Source organism: Cupressus sempervirens, chromosome 9 (genome assembly GCF_028749045.1).
Source record: "Cupressus sempervirens isolate cs-2001-9-10 chromosome 9, ASM2874904v1, whole genome shotgun sequence".
In the NCBI taxonomy this organism is placed as follows: domain Eukaryota; kingdom Viridiplantae; phylum Streptophyta; class Pinopsida; order Cupressales; family Cupressaceae; genus Cupressus; species Cupressus sempervirens.
Genome location: NC_143126.1, coordinates 148,403,343 through 148,426,106, shown reverse-complemented (window position 1 = coordinate 148,426,106; position 22,764 = coordinate 148,403,343). Strand labels below are relative to the sequence as shown.

The 22,764-nt window shown below is 34.1% G+C and overlaps 1 protein-coding gene across 1 annotated transcript in view; it reads left to right on the top strand.

Moving 5' to 3' along the window:
- The window catches only part of PHYLLO (2-oxoglutarate decarboxylase/hydro-lyase/magnesium ion-binding protein), a 327,122-nt gene extending 325,095 nt beyond the window's left edge, over positions 1 to 2,027 (top strand). Inside the window, exons 26-30 of the mRNA XM_089799357.1 lie at positions 159 to 509; positions 617 to 774; positions 923 to 1,030; positions 1,290 to 1,396; positions 1,506 to 2,027. Coding sequence (XP_089655483.1) covers positions 159 to 509; positions 617 to 774; positions 923 to 1,030; positions 1,290 to 1,396; positions 1,506 to 1,669 — 888 coding nt within the window. The 3' untranslated portion in view covers positions 1,670 to 2,027. The remainder of the gene's footprint in view (positions 1 to 158; positions 510 to 616; positions 775 to 922; positions 1,031 to 1,289; positions 1,397 to 1,505) is intronic.
- The last annotated feature ends 20,737 nt before the right edge of the window (positions 2,028 to 22,764 follow it).

Below are 22,764 nucleotides of genomic sequence, written 5' to 3'. Positions count from 1 at the left end.
AAGACTTTTGATTGGAAAAGTGAAACTATTCTTGTAACATTACGACTTATATGGTCCACTTCCAAGTGATTACATCTTTTAAGCTTGTATGCAACCTGCATTCTTCCTTGCCAAGGTATCACTAATTGAATATTTTTATGGCTGAGGGAAATATTCAGGAGAAGACAGTAATCTTCCTTCATGGTTTCCTTGGCACTGGGAAAGATTGGCTACCAATAATGGAAGCTTTATCAATTTCTGTGAGATGCATTTCAATTGATCTACCAGGACATGGAAAAACGAGTGTGCAGAAGGATTACAATACCTCCCAAAATAATGGGAATGCCCAGATTCTTTCTTCAGAAGTCAACTATCAGTGTAATCTGACAGAAGAATATTTCTCAATAGAATTCCTTTCAGAAGTTATATCTAAGCTTATATGTCAAATTACTGACAAAAAAGTGGTTCTTATTGGATACTCAATGGGAGCAAGGATTGCACTATACATGGCCTTGAAATGCAATAAGAGGGTACATCATTATTCTTATCCTGTCCATTTTTTTATCTAAGTGCTCTTTTGAAATTAAGTAGCTAAGTATCACTGTACTATTTCCTAATAATGTCCTCTTTTTTAAAGATTTCTGCCACTACAGTTATATCTGGAAATCCAGGACTGCAAAATCCTGACATGAGGATAACCAGATCTGCACAGGATGATGCATTGGCTGAACTATTACTTAATAATGGCTTACAATCTTTCGTAGAAATGTGGTATAAAAAAGAGATGTGGGAAAGGTATGTTACTATGATGAATGTATTGCTTGAGAAGAAAATTTTGTTTTGTTGGCAGTTTGTTTTTAAACGTGCAATGCCATCTTAAACGCCCTGTGTTTTCTATACCTGTCAATTTAAAGCACTAATGATTTTCATCGACACTCTCCAGCTTAAGATCTCACCCACAATTTGAAAAATTAATTCGAGGACGCATTGAGCATGGGAACATCAAAGACATGGCAAAGGTGTTGTCTTCATTAAGCATCGGCCGACAACCGTACGATCTCTCTGCTTCCCTTCTTTTTGTCTTTGAGTGTTACACTTCAATGGCAATCATACAGAACAAATATAAGATATTATTGGAAGTTAAAAAAAAATGCACAAAGGGATACTGAAAAAGAGAAACCCATAATGTTTGTTTTTATTCCTTAGTAGTCCGGGACTCCCTACCAAGGAGTATAATTCAAGGAAAGTTGGGTGGCATTCACGCCCAACCATAGTGACATCATTTTTCACTTAATCCAAAACTATTGCAGGTCTTTATGGCAAGATTTAAGTGGTTGCAAGGTGCCTCTTCTTGTCATTGTGGGAAAGAAGGATAGTAAATTTATGAAAATTGCTCAGAAAATGTCATGTCAAAAAGGTATAATTTAACCTTATTTTCAGATGAGTGCAATCATTATACCGATGTTATTTGAAAAGATAATCAGTTTTGTCATTGGTGTTGATGGATTCTGCTATACATGATACAGCTGATCCCCAAGAACATGGAGTACAAAGAGATCAGTTTCACCAGATCACAGTATTCGAGGTTGATGAATCCGGTCATGCTGTCCACTTCGAGAATCCCTTGCCTGTAATTAATGCAATACGGAAATTTGTTATGAGAACACCTGACACAGGCTTAGATTTTTAGACTCGGAACTTCTATCTTCCATTATTGCTCATTGTGGCAAAAATTTATTTTCATTGGACTCTCAAATTATTGGATGGTTGAGATTAAATTTTGTGCCAAGATCTGCAAGCATATGCTAGAAAGAGAATATTGTAGAGGATAGATTGATCTGGTTCAAGAATGAGAAACGCTGTTCAGAGAAAAATGCTAGCATTTGTTTCCCTTGACTCTTGACTCCCTCCAAATCCACTAGTCCTGTATTGGCTAGAGATTAAATGGGTTATCAATATTGTAACTGAGTTGCAGGATTAGAAAGTCTTTTATTTTTCTTGGAATCTAGCTGCTCAAAGTAATCTCCATTCAGGTTTATTTTTGGTGAGATTCGCTTGGAAACAATGGTGCTTGCTGATGTGCTCTTACAGATTTATCTGTCCTCTTTGTTAAGTTTGTAGCTACAGTCAGATTGATATGATCATAAGTTTCATTATTGATGGTAAATCATCATTAGATATATATATATATGGTTATTTATATTATTAATATACTAACTAATGATGATGATTAACTATAGAGACATGTCTCCTCTCATATTTATGAGTCCTCAAATCTGCATTTGGAAAATATCCATAACAATGGCAATATAATTACATTTGCAGAAACAATCCATGTTACTTAACATGGTATCAGAGCCAACTGCAAATGATAATTGATAAATCAGGATTGAACAATAAATGTGTGAGGAGTTGGTTGTGATGAGCATCCACAGGAGATTTGACAAGAGAAGTTACTTTGCCATCCCCAAATTGTCTTCCTTCTATATGATTGTACTGCTGCTTTTGGTTTTTCTCGTGATGGCATAGTTTGGGGCTTATTATTTGTTTGGTAGCCGGAAGAGGAATGGTATAAATCGACCTCGAGATCTCCCACGTTGTCACTCCACTCATCGTCCCTAGAATTGTTTTCTTTTCAATCGAACGGGGGAGTTTCATCATTGTGGTCCATGGTGTGTGTGTAGGGGTATAAGTCAATGCACTATGTATGACGTTGTGTGCTTCTATATGGTTATTCCTCTCGTAGAGAAAGCCATGTCTACCTTCTAGGAAAGAAAGTGCTCCACTCATCCACGTATCAAAAATAGAATTATCAAGAGTGCAATTTATAATAATATCTTACAATAGAACTTTCTTCTTTCTCTTACCACATTATTAGGGATGTGATCTTCTTATACTCACCCTGTTATTTTATATTAGGGAACGCGGCAACCATATGTAATATGTGAATCATTGTCACCTTTGAAATATAAGAATTAATCAAAGCCAAAGACAACACCTAAGAACGAGGCCTGTGGTTTAAAGGTAAGGATAACCAACATTGGGTCCCACACACCCACTAATGCAACATCAACAATAGAGAGCCATGGGCGCTACATACACCTAACCAGCAGTTAAAGTATACCCAGCTGAGATACACGTGTTCAAGATGTCCAAACACTAAAGGAGGATATTAAGACAAGACACATGAATATTCATTTGAAGCAGATGAGAAGGAATAATTCATGGATATAGATTCAAAAGATATGGAATGCTTAGAATAGCTTCCGGCATTGATCAAATTATGGGTCTCTTTCTTATTGTGAATCTATTTGAAATATAATCTACTCTCAATTAGGGTGATTGCAAGTTAAAGTAGAATCCAACTGCATTCTTTATAGTCTGTTGGAGTGTAGCAATAGAGAAACAATATGCAAGTGGATATAATACCGCCAATACCAAATATATGACTCGGTGTATAAGGAGTTGGGAATTGAATACACAATCCTATCATCATCGAAAAGACAATTAAAATTTAACGATAAATATATATATACAACAAAACATAGAAAGGTAGGAGGAAGAGGAGGACACCCTCAAATCAGTCGTAAAAGAGGTTGAACACATTAGGAGTAAGATATACAGTTAGCACTATTCATCCACATCAAAATGAGGAGGGGAAAACCAAAGGTGATGTAAAAGACAAGTCACCTACTTGCAATTTATGTGAATGGACATTGAGTCCTTTAATTTCTATCTTTATTCAAACTATATTCACCAAAACACAGTTTGAAATAATAGAGCCACCTCAGCTTCTTCCTCTTCACTGGAAGGTGTACTTTCTTTTACATAGATTGGGTTCACAGGTTTGGACTATGCACTTACCTCTAGCACTGTGGTCATGTATTTCACAATTGCATTCTCTATTTCTTTTCTAACATCTTAATAATTGCCTTCCATCAAAAGAATTTCTCTTCTTTTGTTCCTCAGCAAGGGCTCAATACCTTTCAAAATTCTTTTTGAGTCCTCCTTAGAGTCAACTTCACAGGGGTTATTTATCATAGTGATCCTCAAATTCAGATCTTCTTCCAATACTCTCTTCTTCATGTTTATTAACCTATTATATAGGTCTTCAAGTATCTTATTTTAAATGTACTCAAACTTCTTATTCCTCAAAATCATATTCCTTACAATGGCATTTTCTAAATGCCTTTTATCCATATTACTATACAAGATATAATACTTATTCAATTGAACAAAATTATCATCATTTATTATATGCATGTTAAGGTTCTCTATCTTTGGTTTCCATGCTCTTTTTCCAGCTACAATTCTGCTTCTTATGAATGTTGCACTACAAGCCTATCTCCAGCTTCATCCTCAGAACTCTCAAATTCACTTACTTGCATCATCTTCCTCCTCTTGTCTGGTCCACTGGTGGTCTTCTTAACCCTTTTCTTTCGTAATGGTGTAGGTTCTTGCTTCACCTTCACCAATCTCTCTGATTTTCTCTGTGCAACACGTGCTTCCACCTCTTGCTACCTTCTTGGTTGCTCACTTCTTGTCCTTACAGATTACACTTGCACAACTATGGCATAAGGTGCAATAGGGGCCTGCGCACATGGTTGCGCTACTATCACACCTTCTAAAGGTCCTGCTATAGCAATAGGAGTTGTTGCTAACACTTCAGACTGTCTGCTTTCTCTCATTTCCATCACATTACCTTTGACCTCATTGAATTCCTCTTTATTCATGTCGGATTCCTTGAGAATGTAATCTATTGCCTTTTCTACTTTATTCTTGTTCTCTTTGTTGTGTAGTTCAGATTGAACTATTTTTATTTTCTCCTCATAGGTTCCCCATCTAGAGAACTGTGTCCTTCTCAAATTGGAATATGATCTACGCATACCTTTCTATGAGCTCTACGTTCATCTCATATCTTGTGGGCTCTATGAACTTTACCCTTGGTATTACAGCTTCCATACAACTGTTATAAGTTTCCGCCATGAAGCATATTTCATCCTTATGTTTCTCCACCACAGAGGGAGGTATTCTATGCCTCTGTTTCATTTCTATCTAAAAACTCTTCATCATCATATCTATGTCATTATCTCTAACATTCTCTAACTTTGATCTATAGCATTGAGTCACCATCATCATTGCGCACTCGTTGCTATCCCAATTTTTTATTCTAGGAAACTTCTTTGTAGCATAAAAGAATAAATGAGTCAGTAGGGACTCAAATCTAAAAACTATATTCTTTGTCTTCTTCAACTTTGCAATGTTACCCAACAATTTCAATCTAATAATCTCACACAGATTAATTTTTTTCCCTTGAATTGTCATTACATAAGCAGCATGCAAAAATCCAGTTGGTACCAAGTTAACCCTTGATCCATGGTTGAGCTTGTACCCTAATATCTTGCTCGCGATCCTTAAATCATTTCAAATTACATTGTGCATTAAATGCATATCTACCACATTCAAATATTGTCTATGTTTACCAGTAAGCTTGTTTTCCAGATTCTTGCTCGTTGAGATCATATCTAGACTTGCGCATTTGGCCATAGCTTTCTCTCTATGTCCTTAACCTTTTGTTAACTGCGCAACTTCCAACTCTCTAACATCAATTCTGGCCAATTGATGCTTTGCCTCTTCTAAAAGTTCTTGATTCAGGTAAGTCATAAACAATCTGTGACTTCAATGTCTTATCAAGTGCATCGAAATATTGTTCCTCTAAAATTGTATAAGAGGTTTATGGATCCTTAGCTGTCACAAATGCTTCTTTGAATTCATCAACATGTTCCTTAATTGCTTCCTTCTGACTGTTGTCATTATCATTATCATTCCTTTTGCCATTTATGTTGTTGTTCCTTTTGTTATTAGGATTCCTCTTAAAGTTCCTTCTGTCCATTCTGCAATATCTCGTTGTGTGTCTGAAGTTATTACATAACTGACATACAGGTGCATTTCTTCTTTGATTAGTTCCATTTTGATTTTCAAGCTCTACAATTCCTTGCAATGTGTCCAGGATTGTTACACTTGTAACACACAAATTGGTTGTTCTCTCTATTAGATTTCTCTCCATCATTGGATATGTTCTGTGATCTTCCTCTTCCATTACCTGCAGGGTTAGTATTCCTAAACATTCTAGCATTTGCATTATTACCATCAAACTTAGGTTTCTTACATTCTACTGCTTTATGTCCATAACCATGACGATTATAACAATAAAAATTTGTAATAGGTTTAAAAGACTTACCTGTGCAATCTCTTTTCATATGTCCAACTTCATTACATATGAAGCATCTATCTCTGAACTCCCGTCTTACTTCCTTGGGTGGTTCATCTTTCTTAGGTATATCAACTTGCTCTATTATCTTAGGTTCATCATGTTTCTCTGATAAATCAATTAATTCTACTTCCTTTGATACTTTAGTAGATGTGCTTGATTCAACCTTACTCAGATCAATTCCTTAGAGGATTCAATCACTAGATCTGGTTGTCTTCTAATTTCAACTTTCTTGGTTGATTTCTCTCCAATCAGATATCCAAGTCTTGTCTTGTCATAAGGTCTTTGGTGAAATACATGTTGATCTATCTTCTCACTGCTGGAATAAATTTTCTCTAACGATTGCTTAGCTTGTGTCAATTCTCCTTTCACAATGATATTGTACTTTTCTAATTCTACATGCTCAATCTTGATAGTATCTAGTTTAGATGTAAAATGACTTAATTGGGATCTAAATCTACATTCTCAGTTTTTAATTTAGGTTCATTCTTGCCACCATTTTTCTTAAAACTCAATTTCAACAATTTTCAGTTCATGTTTCAAAATCTCATTTTCTTTCTGAAGATTTCCTACTTCATCATTGTCACTAGTCTACGCAATTAATTCCTTGCCATATTCCAAGTCAGCAATCTTGTCTTTCAATTTACCAATGAAAACTTTTGCATCTTCATATCTATCTTTCAGGTTATCTCTTTTTTCACTAAGAAGGTCAATCTACTCGAGAGCTTTTTCAAGGTTTTTCTTCAACTGTTCCATATCTATAGGGATCTTACTCATGCTGAAAAATTTCTTCTAGAGTAACTAAGCTCTGATACCAATTGTTAGAAATAGATAATACTGAGAGGAGGGGGGTTAAATCAATATTCTAAAAACTTTTTCCCACAACTGAATATTGTTAATTACTTTATGACTTGCATATAAAAGTAAACCAACAATGTTGAACAGTAAATATAACCATGCATATAGAGAACTCATACACCATTATTTGTTAACTAAGGAAACCCTGGCCAAGGGAAAACCTCAATGGGGATGATACCCACTAGATGATTCACTAAACAATAGGATCATGTTAAGGATATTGACCCTATTAGGAGTCTATGAAGTACATATAGTGTCTCGAGTCTTTGTTAGAGGACTAGGCCTTGTTAGAACCCTCAACCCTGTTAGGAATTGCTTCAGCCCTATTAGGAGTGAGTAGAACAAATACAATATATGCAAGAAGAGCCCACTACCCTAACATGCAATTATAAAATTCAGTTATTCACAATAATAGATATACATACAGTACTTTCTCACTATTGTACCTTATACATTTTTTTATCATACATCAGAACTTGCATCACATAAGGCTCGCATATCTTTCAAATGGTTCACACAATTATTCTCATATCATACAACATTCACATTTATTGTGCAATATAAGATTTTTACTTATACCTTGCATATTTACAAATCTTTTCTTAGTTGGCCTTCATGTCTTCACACGCTTGACATGATATAAAATAACCTATGGAATAATATCCACATAGTCATCTCATCATGACTTAGTAATTATTTCATAACCAAAATAATTCCTAAAGTCGTATAATCTAATTCTCTGTTATGCTCTGTTATGTACTGTAAAACGCCCATATTGGCATTTTAACTGTAACTCGCGACATACTACTATAGACATCTACGTACTGGTATACATCATCATGACAATGTCATATAACTTTCCTCAGATACGCATGATCTAACTCTCAATGAGTCATCCGTACACTTGACATCTTCTCTATGTGTTGCTACAAACTGTCTAACACTTAGACAATTTTCTATCTCTAAATGCATAAATGAAATGTTGAATGTATGTTGCCATAAATGACAACACTCTACATCTATCTGACCATATTGCCAAAAGATTTTTCCTACCACAATTGAAGAAAGAAGAGCGATATCTCTAACATACCAAATATGGGACTAAAGAAAGTATTTTCGTTGGAAATTTTTTATACAGTGTAACCAAAATGCATTCACCCAACTCCAAACTTGAAGCAACCAAGGAAAGAAAATAATGGCTAGAGATCCACCAACATGGAACAATCTTTCTCAAATCTGAGAAAAGGCCAACCCTCCTAAATAACCCAGTGATTCAATACTTTAACATTGACCATAGCCTAACACATTAGGAGCACACGAGAGCATGGATCAACAGAAAGCTTAGTCTCTTGAAGACAAAAAAATTATGTTCACAATGAGATGCAACCAAATCATTAATATTCAACCCCCTAGCATTCTAGGATAGAAAAATCATTAAGGAGATTAGGAAAAGTGCATCGATAGGCTTGACAGACCAGATTCCACAAATAACTCTTCAGTAGATTTAATCTTCTCTTGATCTTTTTAATAGCCACCTTTAGAGGTATCATAAGAAACATTTTTATGAGGGAATTGCAACAAACCCAAACCCAATGAGGATCCATGTCCTTTACTATCTAACTACACCACCTTAGCTAAATAGGATCACAAGGAATCCTCAATGCAAGAAAAAGAAAAAAAAAAAAGAACCATCATGTTGAGCCCCAATAGGCTTACTCAAAACTAGTAATTTTTCTCCTGCGCAATATCCATACCCACTATAGATTCCCTAGAAGAAGTGTCACGAGAATCCCTTCCTCCAAGGCTAATATGTCCAACATGTCAAAACAATTAATGTTGTCATCAAGTTTCCTATCCTTAAAGGATATAATTTATCCCCTCCTCTTGGCTTGGGGCTTAACATGGTTTTTTTCCTTCAAATATCTCTTAATTGTGTCTTCTTTATCCATGTTTGGAACTAGAGAAGGAGATCTATCAACAGAAGAACCAATAATCTTGTTAACTCGGGCATATTGGCGTTCGGGATGACCATACTCATGACACAGTAGTGAAAAGGGAGGGACTCATAATTAATTTGTTGAATCCATGATGAAGAGCCAAAAAAAAAAATTCAACAAATCTGACAATGGATTAGTTTAAATCAATCTCAACACATATGCGAGTGAAAGAAATTACCTTTGTATCATGGTTTTGTTGAAAAATCACAATTGAATTTTAAGGAAAAGCACCAATATTTTTTAGAATATCTTCTCAACAAAATTTAAGAAGGATCCAAGGAAAATGAACCAACACAAGGACCTTGGAGGGGGATTTTTCTTCTAAATTAAACCCCACATACCATGTTTTGGCAAACAAACACATGTGATTGTAAAAATATGGGCTAGCCTCAAAAACCTAATTTTGAATTACCATGTTGATAGATACAACCAAAAATTAGTTATTTGCAGCTAGTATGATATCCATATCTCCTTCAACCTTTCATGTACAAAAAGTCCATGCCTTTAATGTTGATAAAGAGAGATGAATCCTCAAACATTTATGAATCAGATAATGTTGACACAAATAATCTAAGGAAGATTCAAAAGGCAATACAGAGCTAGCAACCATAAGGTTATTGGAACCCAAGGCCCCCCCTTCAAAATCAAATACAACATCAAAACCATAAGAGATTGGTAGAAAGCCCTGTCAAATAAAACACTCATCACCTAGAAATCTCACATTGAACACCAATGCACACCTACAATGCTTCTCTTGAAAACCTATGACCTTGCAATCTCATGTTGAACACCCTCACTAACAGACACCCTACAAAGAACTCCCAAGCTAAGCTTAACACCCTTTGCACAACATCATCCCCCTAACCTTCATCAATAAACCCCACACACAAAGAACGAAATAACCAACAAAGAAAAATGATCATGCAGATAGAGTTCCCCCTAGCCTACACCTGCACAATTGACAACCATTCCTGCAAGCAATTCCCCATCCCCAAGCTTGATGTTCCATTTAAGGCCTTAGATGCAATGCTTTGGATTAAATTGAACATTATCTTAGATGTATAAAATTTAGGAATTTATTTTCAATATTGACTCTCTCCCTCATGGTTTGACTTGGTCTTAAATTTTGGCGATAATTTCTTCTTTCCATAGGCAAGAGCCTACAACACAATGAAAAATTGTGAGCCTCTCATCTAGGATGCCTTGGGTTTGAATCTACTCGAACTTAACATGTAATAATAATTAATCTCAATAAATAATCTAGGTTTGGGCCCATTACCTATCCAAAAAAAAATCGTCTTTCCATAATGATCTAAATGATATGCTTCATGAATAGATATATTTTTAGTTCTTATTTACTCTTTGCATTCTTGTTATAGGGGTTATAGAGGATTTCAACACCACAATTTTCATTTTCTTACTCAAGTATAAATGATTGATAGTTGATAATAAGTCCTCTACCGTCTCTATTCATTTTAGGGGTAGCAAATTAGGTGGTTTGAAACTTGATGAGTGATGTACTATTTTCTTGGGTTTTGTAGATGCCATGAGGTTTATTGCAAGTTGTATTTTTCTTGGTATATTGGTTTGTAGATTTAAACTAGAAATTATTATAGATGTTGGACAAATATATTATATCGGATTTCAATGGTATTTTTACACTTTGCCCAAATTCTTTTGATGTTATAATTTTAAAAATAATGCATCCTACTAATGACATTAAAATATCTCTTTTCAAAGTGACTCGTGGAAAGAGAAAAGAATAAAAGGTGAGATAAGTTATTTTTCTACATTATCAACTTGCTCTTACAATCAATCCTAATGAGTAAGTTTTTCTAAGAAAAAAAAAAATTTCTTTTTTTCCAACTAGAGAAATCAATTAAAAATCTATTATGAAAAAGTTTACCATCTAGGTATTGTCCCAAAATGTGAAACTGCATCCCCAGATATAGTTTGTAATGGTTAATATGAGCATGAAGTCAAAAATCACTATTATGAATTAGATAAACAAACCAAAAGATAAAAGACTTTTTATCTCAATTTAATAAAAGCATATTAGGTTATGGCTTGGGATTTTTTAAGAAGGTGGCTCTTGAGGTGGCCCACTTGTAAGAAATTTTGTAGCATGGGATAATGTCCTAATGGAAGGAGAGATGATAACTAGGGCCAAAGGAACACCTAGTGATCAACTAACCTTGCAGAGTTAACACAACGGAAGCAATTCACAAAGAGACAACCCTAAAAAGGAGAGAGAATCAGCAATCTTTCATTGATTCATCAAACTTTCATTGTACATGCTCGACAGTGAGGCCTTCTAGATTATGACCAATACAGAGATTCAAATACACAAGAGATAACCTCCAACATGAAAGATTTATGATCTCATTTTACATATTCTAGCTCCCAGCTCTTGTTCCTCCTGAAATCTCTACTTCATAGACCAAGATCCTATATTTATACTTGCCAAAATGACTTGTAGAAGATTCTATATCATCATATGGAGAAGGTCGACCAAATTATGGTCTACGCACATCCCAATAATCGATCCAATACATTAAATCATGACCTCAAATTAAATACATAAGTTGTATCACAAATAAGAATCAAATAGACAACTCGGTGAAAGAAGAACAAGACATCACTGAACAGCAACAGCAAAGAGTCATTGAGGCACTCACTGAAAGAAGAACTTGAGCCACTCGGTAAATGAAGAAAAAAAACGTTCACTAAGCCAATCAGCAATGAAGTCACCGAATAAGTTCACAATGATAACTGAGCACAAATCTACTCAGTAGGATAGCAATGCAACCTAGGATGCTCTTGCATCAGACAACCAAGGTTGACAAGAAATGATTCTCCTAAATCATGAGTGTGTCAAACCCAAGCTGAATCCAACTTAGATTGAGAAATACACACAACATCTTCAAGTGGCATGTCCTTCCACTTTACTAAATATTCAAAGTAATCCTTTTCTCTTCTACTCTTATCAATTGTTTGATCCAAAATGTGTTCTACCTCTTCAGGGTACTTCTTAGGATAATCACTCGGTATAGTTAAACGCGTGATACTTGTACAAATCAGCAACATTGAATATAGGAGATATATCCATGTCATCGGGTAACTCAACTTCATAAGCATTACCACTGTCAAATTTTCTCAAGATTTTGCAAGGACCAAATCCCTTCATATTCAACTTACTACATGTACCAAGAAGAAATCTACCCTTCTACAAATGAACCATCACCTCATCACCAACTTCAAAACTCATGTCTTCTTGACTTATACGCATTCTCCTTGTATTTTCGATTACTTTGTTCTAACTTACATTTCATTTCCTCACACAAAGACTTCATAAATTCAGCAAATCCATCACTTTCAGCACTTCTCTTCTCCAACAATATCCCTCAACTCTGATATACCTCTAGGTTTCATTCCAGTAACAACCTCAAAAGGTATCTTTCTAGTACTACTATTCATAGAATTATTATATGCAAACTATGCTTGTGCCAATACTAAATCGCAGTTACTCAGTTTATCCCCAACTAAGCATCTCAACAAATTACCCAAGCTTATGTTCGCAACATATGTTTGTCCATCATTGTGTGGCTAAAATGTAGAACTAAACTTCAACTCGATATCCAACTTCCTCCATGAAGTTTTCCAAAAATAACCAACAAACTTATTGTCTCTATCAAATACAATACTCCTCAGTAATCCATGCAATCTAACAACCTCTTTGAAGAAAATATCAATAATGTGTATTGCATCAGACGTCTTCGTACATAGTATGAAATATTTCATCTTAGAAAATCTATCAACAACAACAATAAATACATAATCATTCCCTCTAGTAGTCCTCAGTAAGCCAAGAACAAAATCCATATTGATATCATTCCAAGATTTCTCAGGTAATGAAATAAGTGTACAAAATCCAATATTATGACTTACTCCTTTTGCAACATGATAGACTCCAAAACTCCTTACAAACTTTTGAACATCCTTATATAATTGGGGCCAATAATATGTCTCCTTAAGAAAATTCAAAGTCTTATCAATGCCAAAATGTCCAGCCAATCCACCACTATGTTTCTCCTTCATCAAATTAATTGGCATATATCCTCTTGGTATACATAATTGAATACCTTTGAAAAACATACCTTCCTGAATAAAATAATCTTCACAGTTACTCATTTGATCTAGTACTCGTACTCTGCACTGTCTCCGCGTCGTTGAAAGATCAGGATAAGTTTCGTGCAAATCCTTCATCTCATCAAATCCAAGAACTTCAACTTTCATCTTGGTTAACAAAGATCTTGTTCTGCTCAATGCATTTTCAACTCGATTAGATACTCCACTCCTATGCTTGATCACAAATGTGAAATTATACAAATATTAAACCCACTTCATACGTCTCTAGTTCAACTAAATTCTCAAATACATTAAAGCCTCATGATCAGTATAGAATGCAAACTCCTTACGAATCAAATAATGTATCCACTTCTTCAAAGCTTGAACAATAGCATAGAACTCTTGATCATACACAGAATACTTCCTTTTAGAGTCATTTAATTTCTCACTAAAGAAAGCAACAAGCTTATTATCCCGACTCAACACAACTCCAATTACACTACCACTTGTATCACATTCCATTTGAAATACTTTATTGAAATCAGGTAGATCCAACACAAGTAATTTAGCAACCCTTTATTTCAAAGTCTAAAAACTCTTATCAATTTCATGTGTGCATTGAAATCCTTTTTATCTTCTTGTATTGTCTCAGTCATAGCATTACAAACTAACTTGAAAATGTTAATGAACTTTCTTTAGAAACTTGCTAACCCATGAAACGATCTTACCTCACTCACATTTTTAGGTGTAGGTCACTCAAGATTTTCTTTAGCCTTCTCAAAATCCATCTTCCCATCAGCTAAAATTACAAATCTCAAATATACAATCTCCTCCTTCATGACTGAACACTTTTTCAAATTAATCAACAACTTCTCATCTATCAATCTTTGTAACACTTGCTTAATATGTTCAAGATGGTCTTCCTTAGTCTTATTGAATATCGGAATATCATCAAGGTACAGAATCACATACTTACCAAGAATTTCTTGAAGACTTCACTCATCAACCTCATGAAAGTACTTAGTGTATTAGTCAAACCAAAAGGTATAACTAACCATTTATTGAAACCTTCTTCTTTTTTGAAAGCAGTCTTCCACTTATCACGTTCTCTAATTTTAATTTGATGATACTAGCTTTTTAAGTCAATCCTTATAAAATATCTTGTTCCACTCAAACAATCCATTATATCATCCATCCTTGGCATAGGAACCTATACTTCATTGTTATCTTGTTAATAGCTCTTGGATCAATACACATTTTCCATTTACCATTCTTCTTAGGCACCAATACAGCAAGTATAACACATGGACTCAAACTTTCTCTAATCAAACCATTCTATAACAACTCCTGCACTTGCCTGATAAGTTCTTCATTCTTTGTAGGGGTCAATCTATAAGGTACTTTGTTTGGAAAACTAGCTCCAGGAATCAGATCCATACAATGACTTATACTAGTGGTAAACCATCACATACATTCTCTGAAATAATATCCTAATACTCAGTGAGAAACTTTTCAACTTTTGTTGGGACTTGGTTAATACTAACATTACTCGGTGTAGTAGGAATCATAGCAAAAAATACTTTTTATTTCCTCATATCTTTCACAAATTGATTTCCATTAACCATGCAAACATGTACTACTGTACAATGATTTTTATCTGGTGCCTCTATCAAAGGTAACAAGACTTGTCTTTTTCCATTTTCCCAAATAGTATATTGATTCAATCTACCATCATGTAATTCTTGTCTATCATATTGCTAGTGTCTACCCAAAAGTATATGGCAACAATCCATAGGCATAATATCAAACAAAACTTGATGATTCCCAATTGTTGATTAGATATCAAATTTAGTATCGGTCAGAAAACACTTAGGTGACATCAACATCTGCATAGATTTCAGGGACCTAAATAAAGCTTGTCCCAAGTATGATTTCTCATTGCCCTATATAGACATGATAGTAAATATGATGGTAGGGCACTAGATGTTATCTTTAATGGATGGATTCTTAGGTTATAACCAAATCAAGATAGCTCCAGAGGACCAACACAAGACAACCTTTACTTGCACTTTGGCCACATATTGCTAGAATGTGATGCCTTTTGGTCTCAAAAATGCAGGTGCAACCTATCAATGAGCCATGACAACAATCTTCCATGACATGATCCACAAGATAATGGAAGATTGTGTAGATGGTATACTAGCAAAATCTAAACTTAGAAATGAACATCTACAAGTGTTGGGACCCATTTTTGACAAATTAGAAGAATAAAAGGTTCGGCTAAACCCAAAAAAGTTTGCATTTGGTGTCACATCTAGAGAACTCCTAGGGTTCATTATTTCACATCGAGGAATTGAAGTTGATCCCAAGAAAGTCAAAGCTATATTAGACATGTCTCCTCCCTCCAATCTAAAACAACTAAGAGGACTTCAAGGAAGATTACAATCAATAAGGAGGTTTATTTCTCAACTTTTTGATAAGTTTCATCTATTTCAAAACTTATTGCATAACAGAGTTAAATTTGTCTGGACAAAGCAAAGTGAGAAAGCTTTCCAAATTTTCAAAAACTATTTGTTAAGTTCACTATTACTATTTCCACCAATTTCTGGAAAACCACTTTTACTATATATTTCAGCAATAGAGTCATCATTAGGAGTTCTCTTGGCTCAACATGATGATAAAGGAAAAGAAAGAGCCATATATTACATCAACAGAACATTGGTGGGATATGAACTGAACTACTCATCCATTGAAAAGTCATGTCTTGCAGTTATTTTTGCCTCTGAAAAGTTGAGACATTATATGTTGAGTCATAAAACCAAGCTCATTGCACATATAGATCCATTGAAGTACTTACTAAGCAAAACAACATTAACTGGAAGACTTGTAAAATGGGTCATGATTCTAAGTGAGTTTGATATTGAATATGTGGACCATAAAGCAATAAAGGGACAAGTCATTGTAGACCAACTAGCAGAAGCTCCTTTACTAGATCATCAACCTATTGTGTCTAACTTTCCTAATGAGTCAGTTTTTAAACTAGAGGCATCAATACCAATTTGGCAACTACGTTTTGATAGATCATATACAAACCACGGTACAAGAGCGGGAATTTTTTTCATCACTACTCAAGGGGACACAATTCCTAAGTTTTTTCGACTAAATTTCCCATGCACCAACAACATAGTTGAATATGAAGCTCTAGTCATAGGACTAAAAATGGCTATATAATGGAGAATAAAGAATTTAAAAGTTTATGGCAATTCATAGTTGGGTCATTAATCGAGTCAATAATGACTACATGACAAAGGATGAAAAATTGATCACATACAAAGAATTGTTAGAGTGAATGCATGCTTCCTTTTACTGCATTATTTTTGAACAAGTCCCAAGGATTCAAAATAGAGTTGCAGATGCGATGGCTACCATAGTATCCTTGATTGACATGCCACGCAATGAAACCATATTTCAATTTCTAGTAGAACAACTCATGATCCAACACGAGAGGAATCCATAACAGAATTAGTATGTGTCCTTGTTGGTCTAGAGTCTCCTTGGTACAAAGACATCTTTTCTTACCTCCAAGACAATTATGTTCATCCTGACTTATCTAGAAACCAAAAGAAGTCCTTAATCCGACAAGCCTCTAGCTATACCCTTCTCATGAATACTTTGTATAGAAAAGGTCTAAATGGTATGTTCCTTCGATGTCTTACTTCCACAGAATCCAAGAAAGCCTTGTATGAGATACATGAAGGTTTTTGTGCGGCCTATTCAAGTGGTAATAGCTTAGCAAAGAAATCCCAAGGGCTGGATATTGTTGGCCAACTCTGGAGACAGATGCACATGAGTATGTACAAAGATGTTGACAATGTCAGAGACATGGAGATCTCATTCATGCACCTACTCAAGAGCTCTAACCCCTTACTACACCATGACCTTTTTCAAGGTGGGGATTTGAACTTGTAGGCAAGATTACACCCACTTCCTCTAATGGTCACAAGTACATAATCACAGCAACAAAATATTTTACAAAGTGGGTGGAGGCCATTCCCTTGACACATATCACAGTCAAGTAGATATCCATGTTTATTGTCAATTATATCATATGTCGTTATGGAATTCCACAAAACATACTTACTGACCATGGATCACCATTCCAAAACAAAGATATGACAGATCTTTGTGAGAAGTTCAAAATCACACAAAACTTCTCATCATTTTACTACCCTCGAGGAAATGGGAGAGTTGAGGTTGCAAACAAAACAATCTTGAAAATATTAAAGAAAGTTGTTGATGAAACTGGTCAAGATTGGCATTTACAGATTAGTCCTACACTATGGGCATATAGAACTAGTATACGAACTCCTATAGGAGCTACAAACTTTTCTCTTGTATATGGAACAGAATCAATTCCAACTCTTGAAGTTGAGCTTCCCTTGCTCTAGATTTCACGAAAGAACTTTGTTTCAAATGAAGATTATAGGATAGCCAGATTATCAAAACTTGAGTTGCTAGATGAGAAGCGTCAAAATGAACTAAACCACTTAATAGAAATCTTGTAGATCGAGAGAAGCCTGGAAAATTTGAAGCCAATTCGTTAGGATCTTATGTCATTGTTGGATCTGCAGGAAGTGGACCTTTCTTTTAGCCACTCAAGAGGGAGACAAACTCCTTGGCTACATCAACATTATGCACCTCAAACCATTCTATACCTGATATCCCAAGGTCAAGTGTATGTATCTTTAAAGATCTTGGAAAAAAAAAGGGCAAAAGAGTAAAGAGAAATAAAGTCACCCTTTGGTGAAAACCTGGTAAATAGGCATTATTGGGTAGGTGCCTTGGTAAAAACTTGGCAAACAGACGCCAAGTGTTGAAGTCCTACTCCACCATCAATGAACCTAAATGATCAAGCTTGTACACATTGGACAATGCGACCGCACGTGCTAAATCAAGAACTAATGAGCATAAATTTATTGAGCCTTCATGATTATCCATGACTTGAATTGGCTCACTATACTAGGGGCCATCTTTCGAAAAATCTCCTAAAAAAATCTTCAAAAACATTTTCAAAATGTTCTAAAAAATCTTCAAAAACATTTGAAAAATGTCCTAAAAAAATCTTCAAAAAACATTTTTAAAATGTCATGAAAGAATCTTCAAGAAACATTTGACAAATGTCCTAAAAAATTCTTCAAAAACATTCGAAAAATGTCTAGAAAAAATCTTTGAAAACATTTTTAATATGTTTTGAAAAAATCTTCAAAAGCATTCAAAAATCTGTCATGAAAAAATTGATCAAAAGTATCATATATGATCCTTAAAAAAATGCACCAAAAAAATTTCGCAATAAAATATCTCTACATCATGAGAAGCAGAAAAATGTGACGATCAAACATCAAACCAAATCAAACAATGGGCTTCACAAATCAACAATGAACTCATGAGACAAATCAATTAATCAAATATCAAATCAATCCAATTAATGACCAGTAAGGTTGTTGACAAAGTCCTTTATGTCAGATCATTATTGATTTATTTTTCATGATTATATTCCTATTCTCCTCAAGGATACCACTAAGTGGTGAGAGAGGCTCTGATGGTTCATCATCTCATTTTCTTTGATTATTGTTTGTGGAGTGTTTTAATAAAATTTTAAGGCAAGGATGATGTAGGGTGAATGTGATAAGAACTGTCACGCATCTAGCAGTCACACACACCCATGATCTGAGCCAACCTAGAATGATATTGAAACATTCCTTGTGTGTTTTCTGCTTATTAATTAGAGATAGTAGCGGTATCTAGATGGTTCATATCTAGATGCACTTATATCTCTTTCTTTTCAATAAAGCACATTGATGAAAACCTATGAAAATTTCTAGCAACAACTCAATACATCATCTAACTTGATGCCACAAGATCAATTCTTCTAAGTCATATCTCCTACTTCATCCTTCTATTTAATCCATGCTTTGCACTAACATTTCTTCTATCAATCAAATCAGTCAATCCATCAATTTGTCAACAAAATTCAAATATTTATATCAATCTATCAATGATCATATGTCTTATATAGGATGTATCTTTCCTGAAACCAGACATTGTTGCTTGTCTTATACAAGGTGTATTTTCCCTAAAACTGGGCACTATGACTAGCCTTATACAGAATGAGTCCTTCTTGAAACCAAACATGACTCTTATTATGTAATCTCTATCAATCAAACAATCTTCATCCTCTAACTAAGTCTTCACTTCTTACTAACTATTCTTCTCTTTCATCATTTCATCTAACATTTCTCATCTTCTATCAAGAGATCATTCATACCTTTCTTGCACAAATAATCTCTCGAGGGGGCATACAATCCACTTGCTATCACTAGGACAAGTTGTGGCAAAACCTAATATGAAATTATTTGATACAATGCTCATAATCGCATATTATGTCAAAGAGGGGCAAGTGTAGACACCCAAAATGGACAGACTTGCGAGTTTACATTTAATGAACTAATTATTCTTCTATTAATTAAGGGTTCTTAAATCGTTCATTAATCATCTTAATTCCTTTATAATTGAATCATTGCATCATTTAATCTTCCTTAATATTAATTAAATAATTAAAGTTATTTAATTGATAAACCTTTAATTAATTGATTATTTTTAGTTAATTTAATTCAATTTCTCATAATTTAAATAATTGTTATTAATTATTTAAATTACTTAATTATTTCTCTTCATTAAATTTAATTTAATTTTATCTTCATTTCACATCAATTTCTATCTTTGCTTACATTTAATATCATCTTTCAAATTTAATTGAATTGTTAGTTCAATTAAAATTGTCTAAAATCTAAAAAAACAATTTTATGAGGAATTATAAAATTTTAACATTAGAAAATCTTCATAAACTAAAATATCAATTTTTTTCTGAAAACCCAAAATCAGAATACATTTTAATGTTTCCATTTTTAATTTTTGGAAAGTTCATCTCTCCAAAAATTGAAAATGTCTCAAATTTTATCCTCTATCTTTTTTAGTTTAAAATTGGAAACTTTTCAATTATTCCTCCAGCCTCTTTCATCCTCGTTTGTTTGTCATGATTTTCCCAAATCGATCTCAACCGTTAATGGATTTCTAGAAAATCTATATAAACAACCCTCCTATCTCAAAATTTCATCAATCACTCACTTTCACATCGAACCTCTGTCAATTTACTATCATTTGAATTAATATCTTTTATAATTTCTTGGAGTTCGGAATCAAGGTGTTGCCTGATTCACGATTGAGTGTAATCCCTCATGCGAACGAAGAGAAGCAACAGAAGCTTGAAGAAATCTTTCAGTTTACATGTTTGATGATTTGCTAATTTTCAATTGATTGTGTTTCTTATTTTGTTGTTTGTAGGGTTGAATGAATGTATTAGTTTAGCATTTTGAATAAATCGGTGCTACTAACTAGTTTTCTCTGAGTCTTGTAGATTTCCCCTACAACAATATGATCCTCTTAGATTATTCTTTTTATCAGTGATAATGTGAAATAGACATACTTTAGTGGATAATGAATTGGGTGTAATAATGTGTAGCATAAACTTATTGCATCAAATCAAGTGGATATCAAACTCTTATTCGACCTAATTGTCTCTATTTGTGGATTTGAAATTATTGGTAGATGGTCCTTAGGTAAAATCAAATTACCTAACATAGTAGGCCACATCATGTCAACTTTCATAGCCTTACATATAACCTTCTTCTACATAGATGTTGCATTCTATAGAAGCAATTTCTTTGACTCTTCATCATAGCCTCAACCTTCATTATTTACTAAAGATGAGATTCTTCATTTTAGGAGGAAAGCATTGGATGAGGAAAATAAGATATCTGGGATTGGATGGCATTGATGAGGCTAAGGATTCATTGTCATAAGCATCTTTCACCAAAATGGAGGTCAATTCATTACCTATCATGACAAGAAAGGAGCCACAACATACTCCAAGCACTAGACTTCTAAGTTCTACCTATACCCTAATTTTCAATGGATCAAAGATAGATTAAGATGTAAAGTATTTATTTAGTTTAAGTTTTATTATTATCATTTTGTCAACTATCTATTGTATCATGCTATTACCCATCAAGATTTTGTATGAGAATATGTTTTATACATAATTTGCGCTAGAATTTACAAAATATAATAAAAACACTTTTGAGTTCATTTATGGACTAATTGGATACATATTGTCATTGAATTTTGTAACAAAAACAAAAAGAAGTGGTGCTTCTAATGAAATCTAGTTACCCCCTCATTTTGGCATCCATCAAGCCAATATCATTAACTCCTTGCCCTTTATGCAATGTTTAAATAGTCTTCCTTTTTAGGATTTGCATTGCTTAGACATCTCTTTCATCTCTAGATTCATGCATAAATTTATGACCTTGAATCGTGCATATGATATCCTCATGATAAGTATTTATAGGCTTGTGGCTTATCAAGTTCAAATAGTAAGGGTGTGGAGCCTTTATCATGAAATGTCTAACACTATTTGTCCCACGCTTATCATGATAAAGATGACTCCTTGACATGAGTGCATCCTAACCAACTAGAAAATATTGTTAATGACTTGAAAAAACTCAAACATTGGATGGCTCAACAATATTCAAATAGTAAGGCAATCCTCTTGATTAAGAGGTTGAGGAAGATAATTCAAAGTGATGAACATGGTGTGGATGTTTTGCATGGCATATATCATATTGGGATATCATTCTTATCAAAATTTGAGTTGAATGCCTTGACTTCTCTAATCCAACCACTCATATTGAAGATCTCATTCCTCTAACAAAGCACTTGAAGAGCTAGGCAGAGCTAATACATAAAAGGAAATATTGAAATTGAAGCTAAGAGACGCATAAGATTACATCAAGAAGCTTAAAAGATCATATGGACATTTCAAGGAAAAAAAGAAAAGAACTTGTTAAACAGATCAAAGACCTTAAATTGGATGAAGATGAGCCATATTGGGTTAAGAAACTTCATAAGGAAATCAAGTACTTAGACATGAATTTGAGATCACATCACTTCAAATGGCTAAAGAGATTGAAGATGGAAAGGCACATAGAAAACTTGAAGAAAATCTGAGGAAGACATGAACGTAACCATTTGAGTGCACAAATGGGAATGGTTAAATTTGATCTTGAAGATTCAAGATCTAATTAACAAACTTGATAAGTATACTAACATTGTCAAAGGTGATGTTTTGCATGGCATATATCATATTGGGATATCATTCTTATCAAAATTTGAGTTGAATGCCTTGACTTCTCTAATCCAACCACTCATATTGAAGATCTCATTCCTCTAACAAAGCACTTGAAGAGCTAGGCAGAGCTAATACATAAAAGGAAATATTGAAATTGAAGCTAAGAGACGCATAAGATTACATCAAGAAACTTAAAAGATCATATGGACATTTCAAGGGAAAAAAGAAAAGAACTTGTTAAACAGATCAAAGACCTTAAATTGGATGAAGATGAGCCATATTGG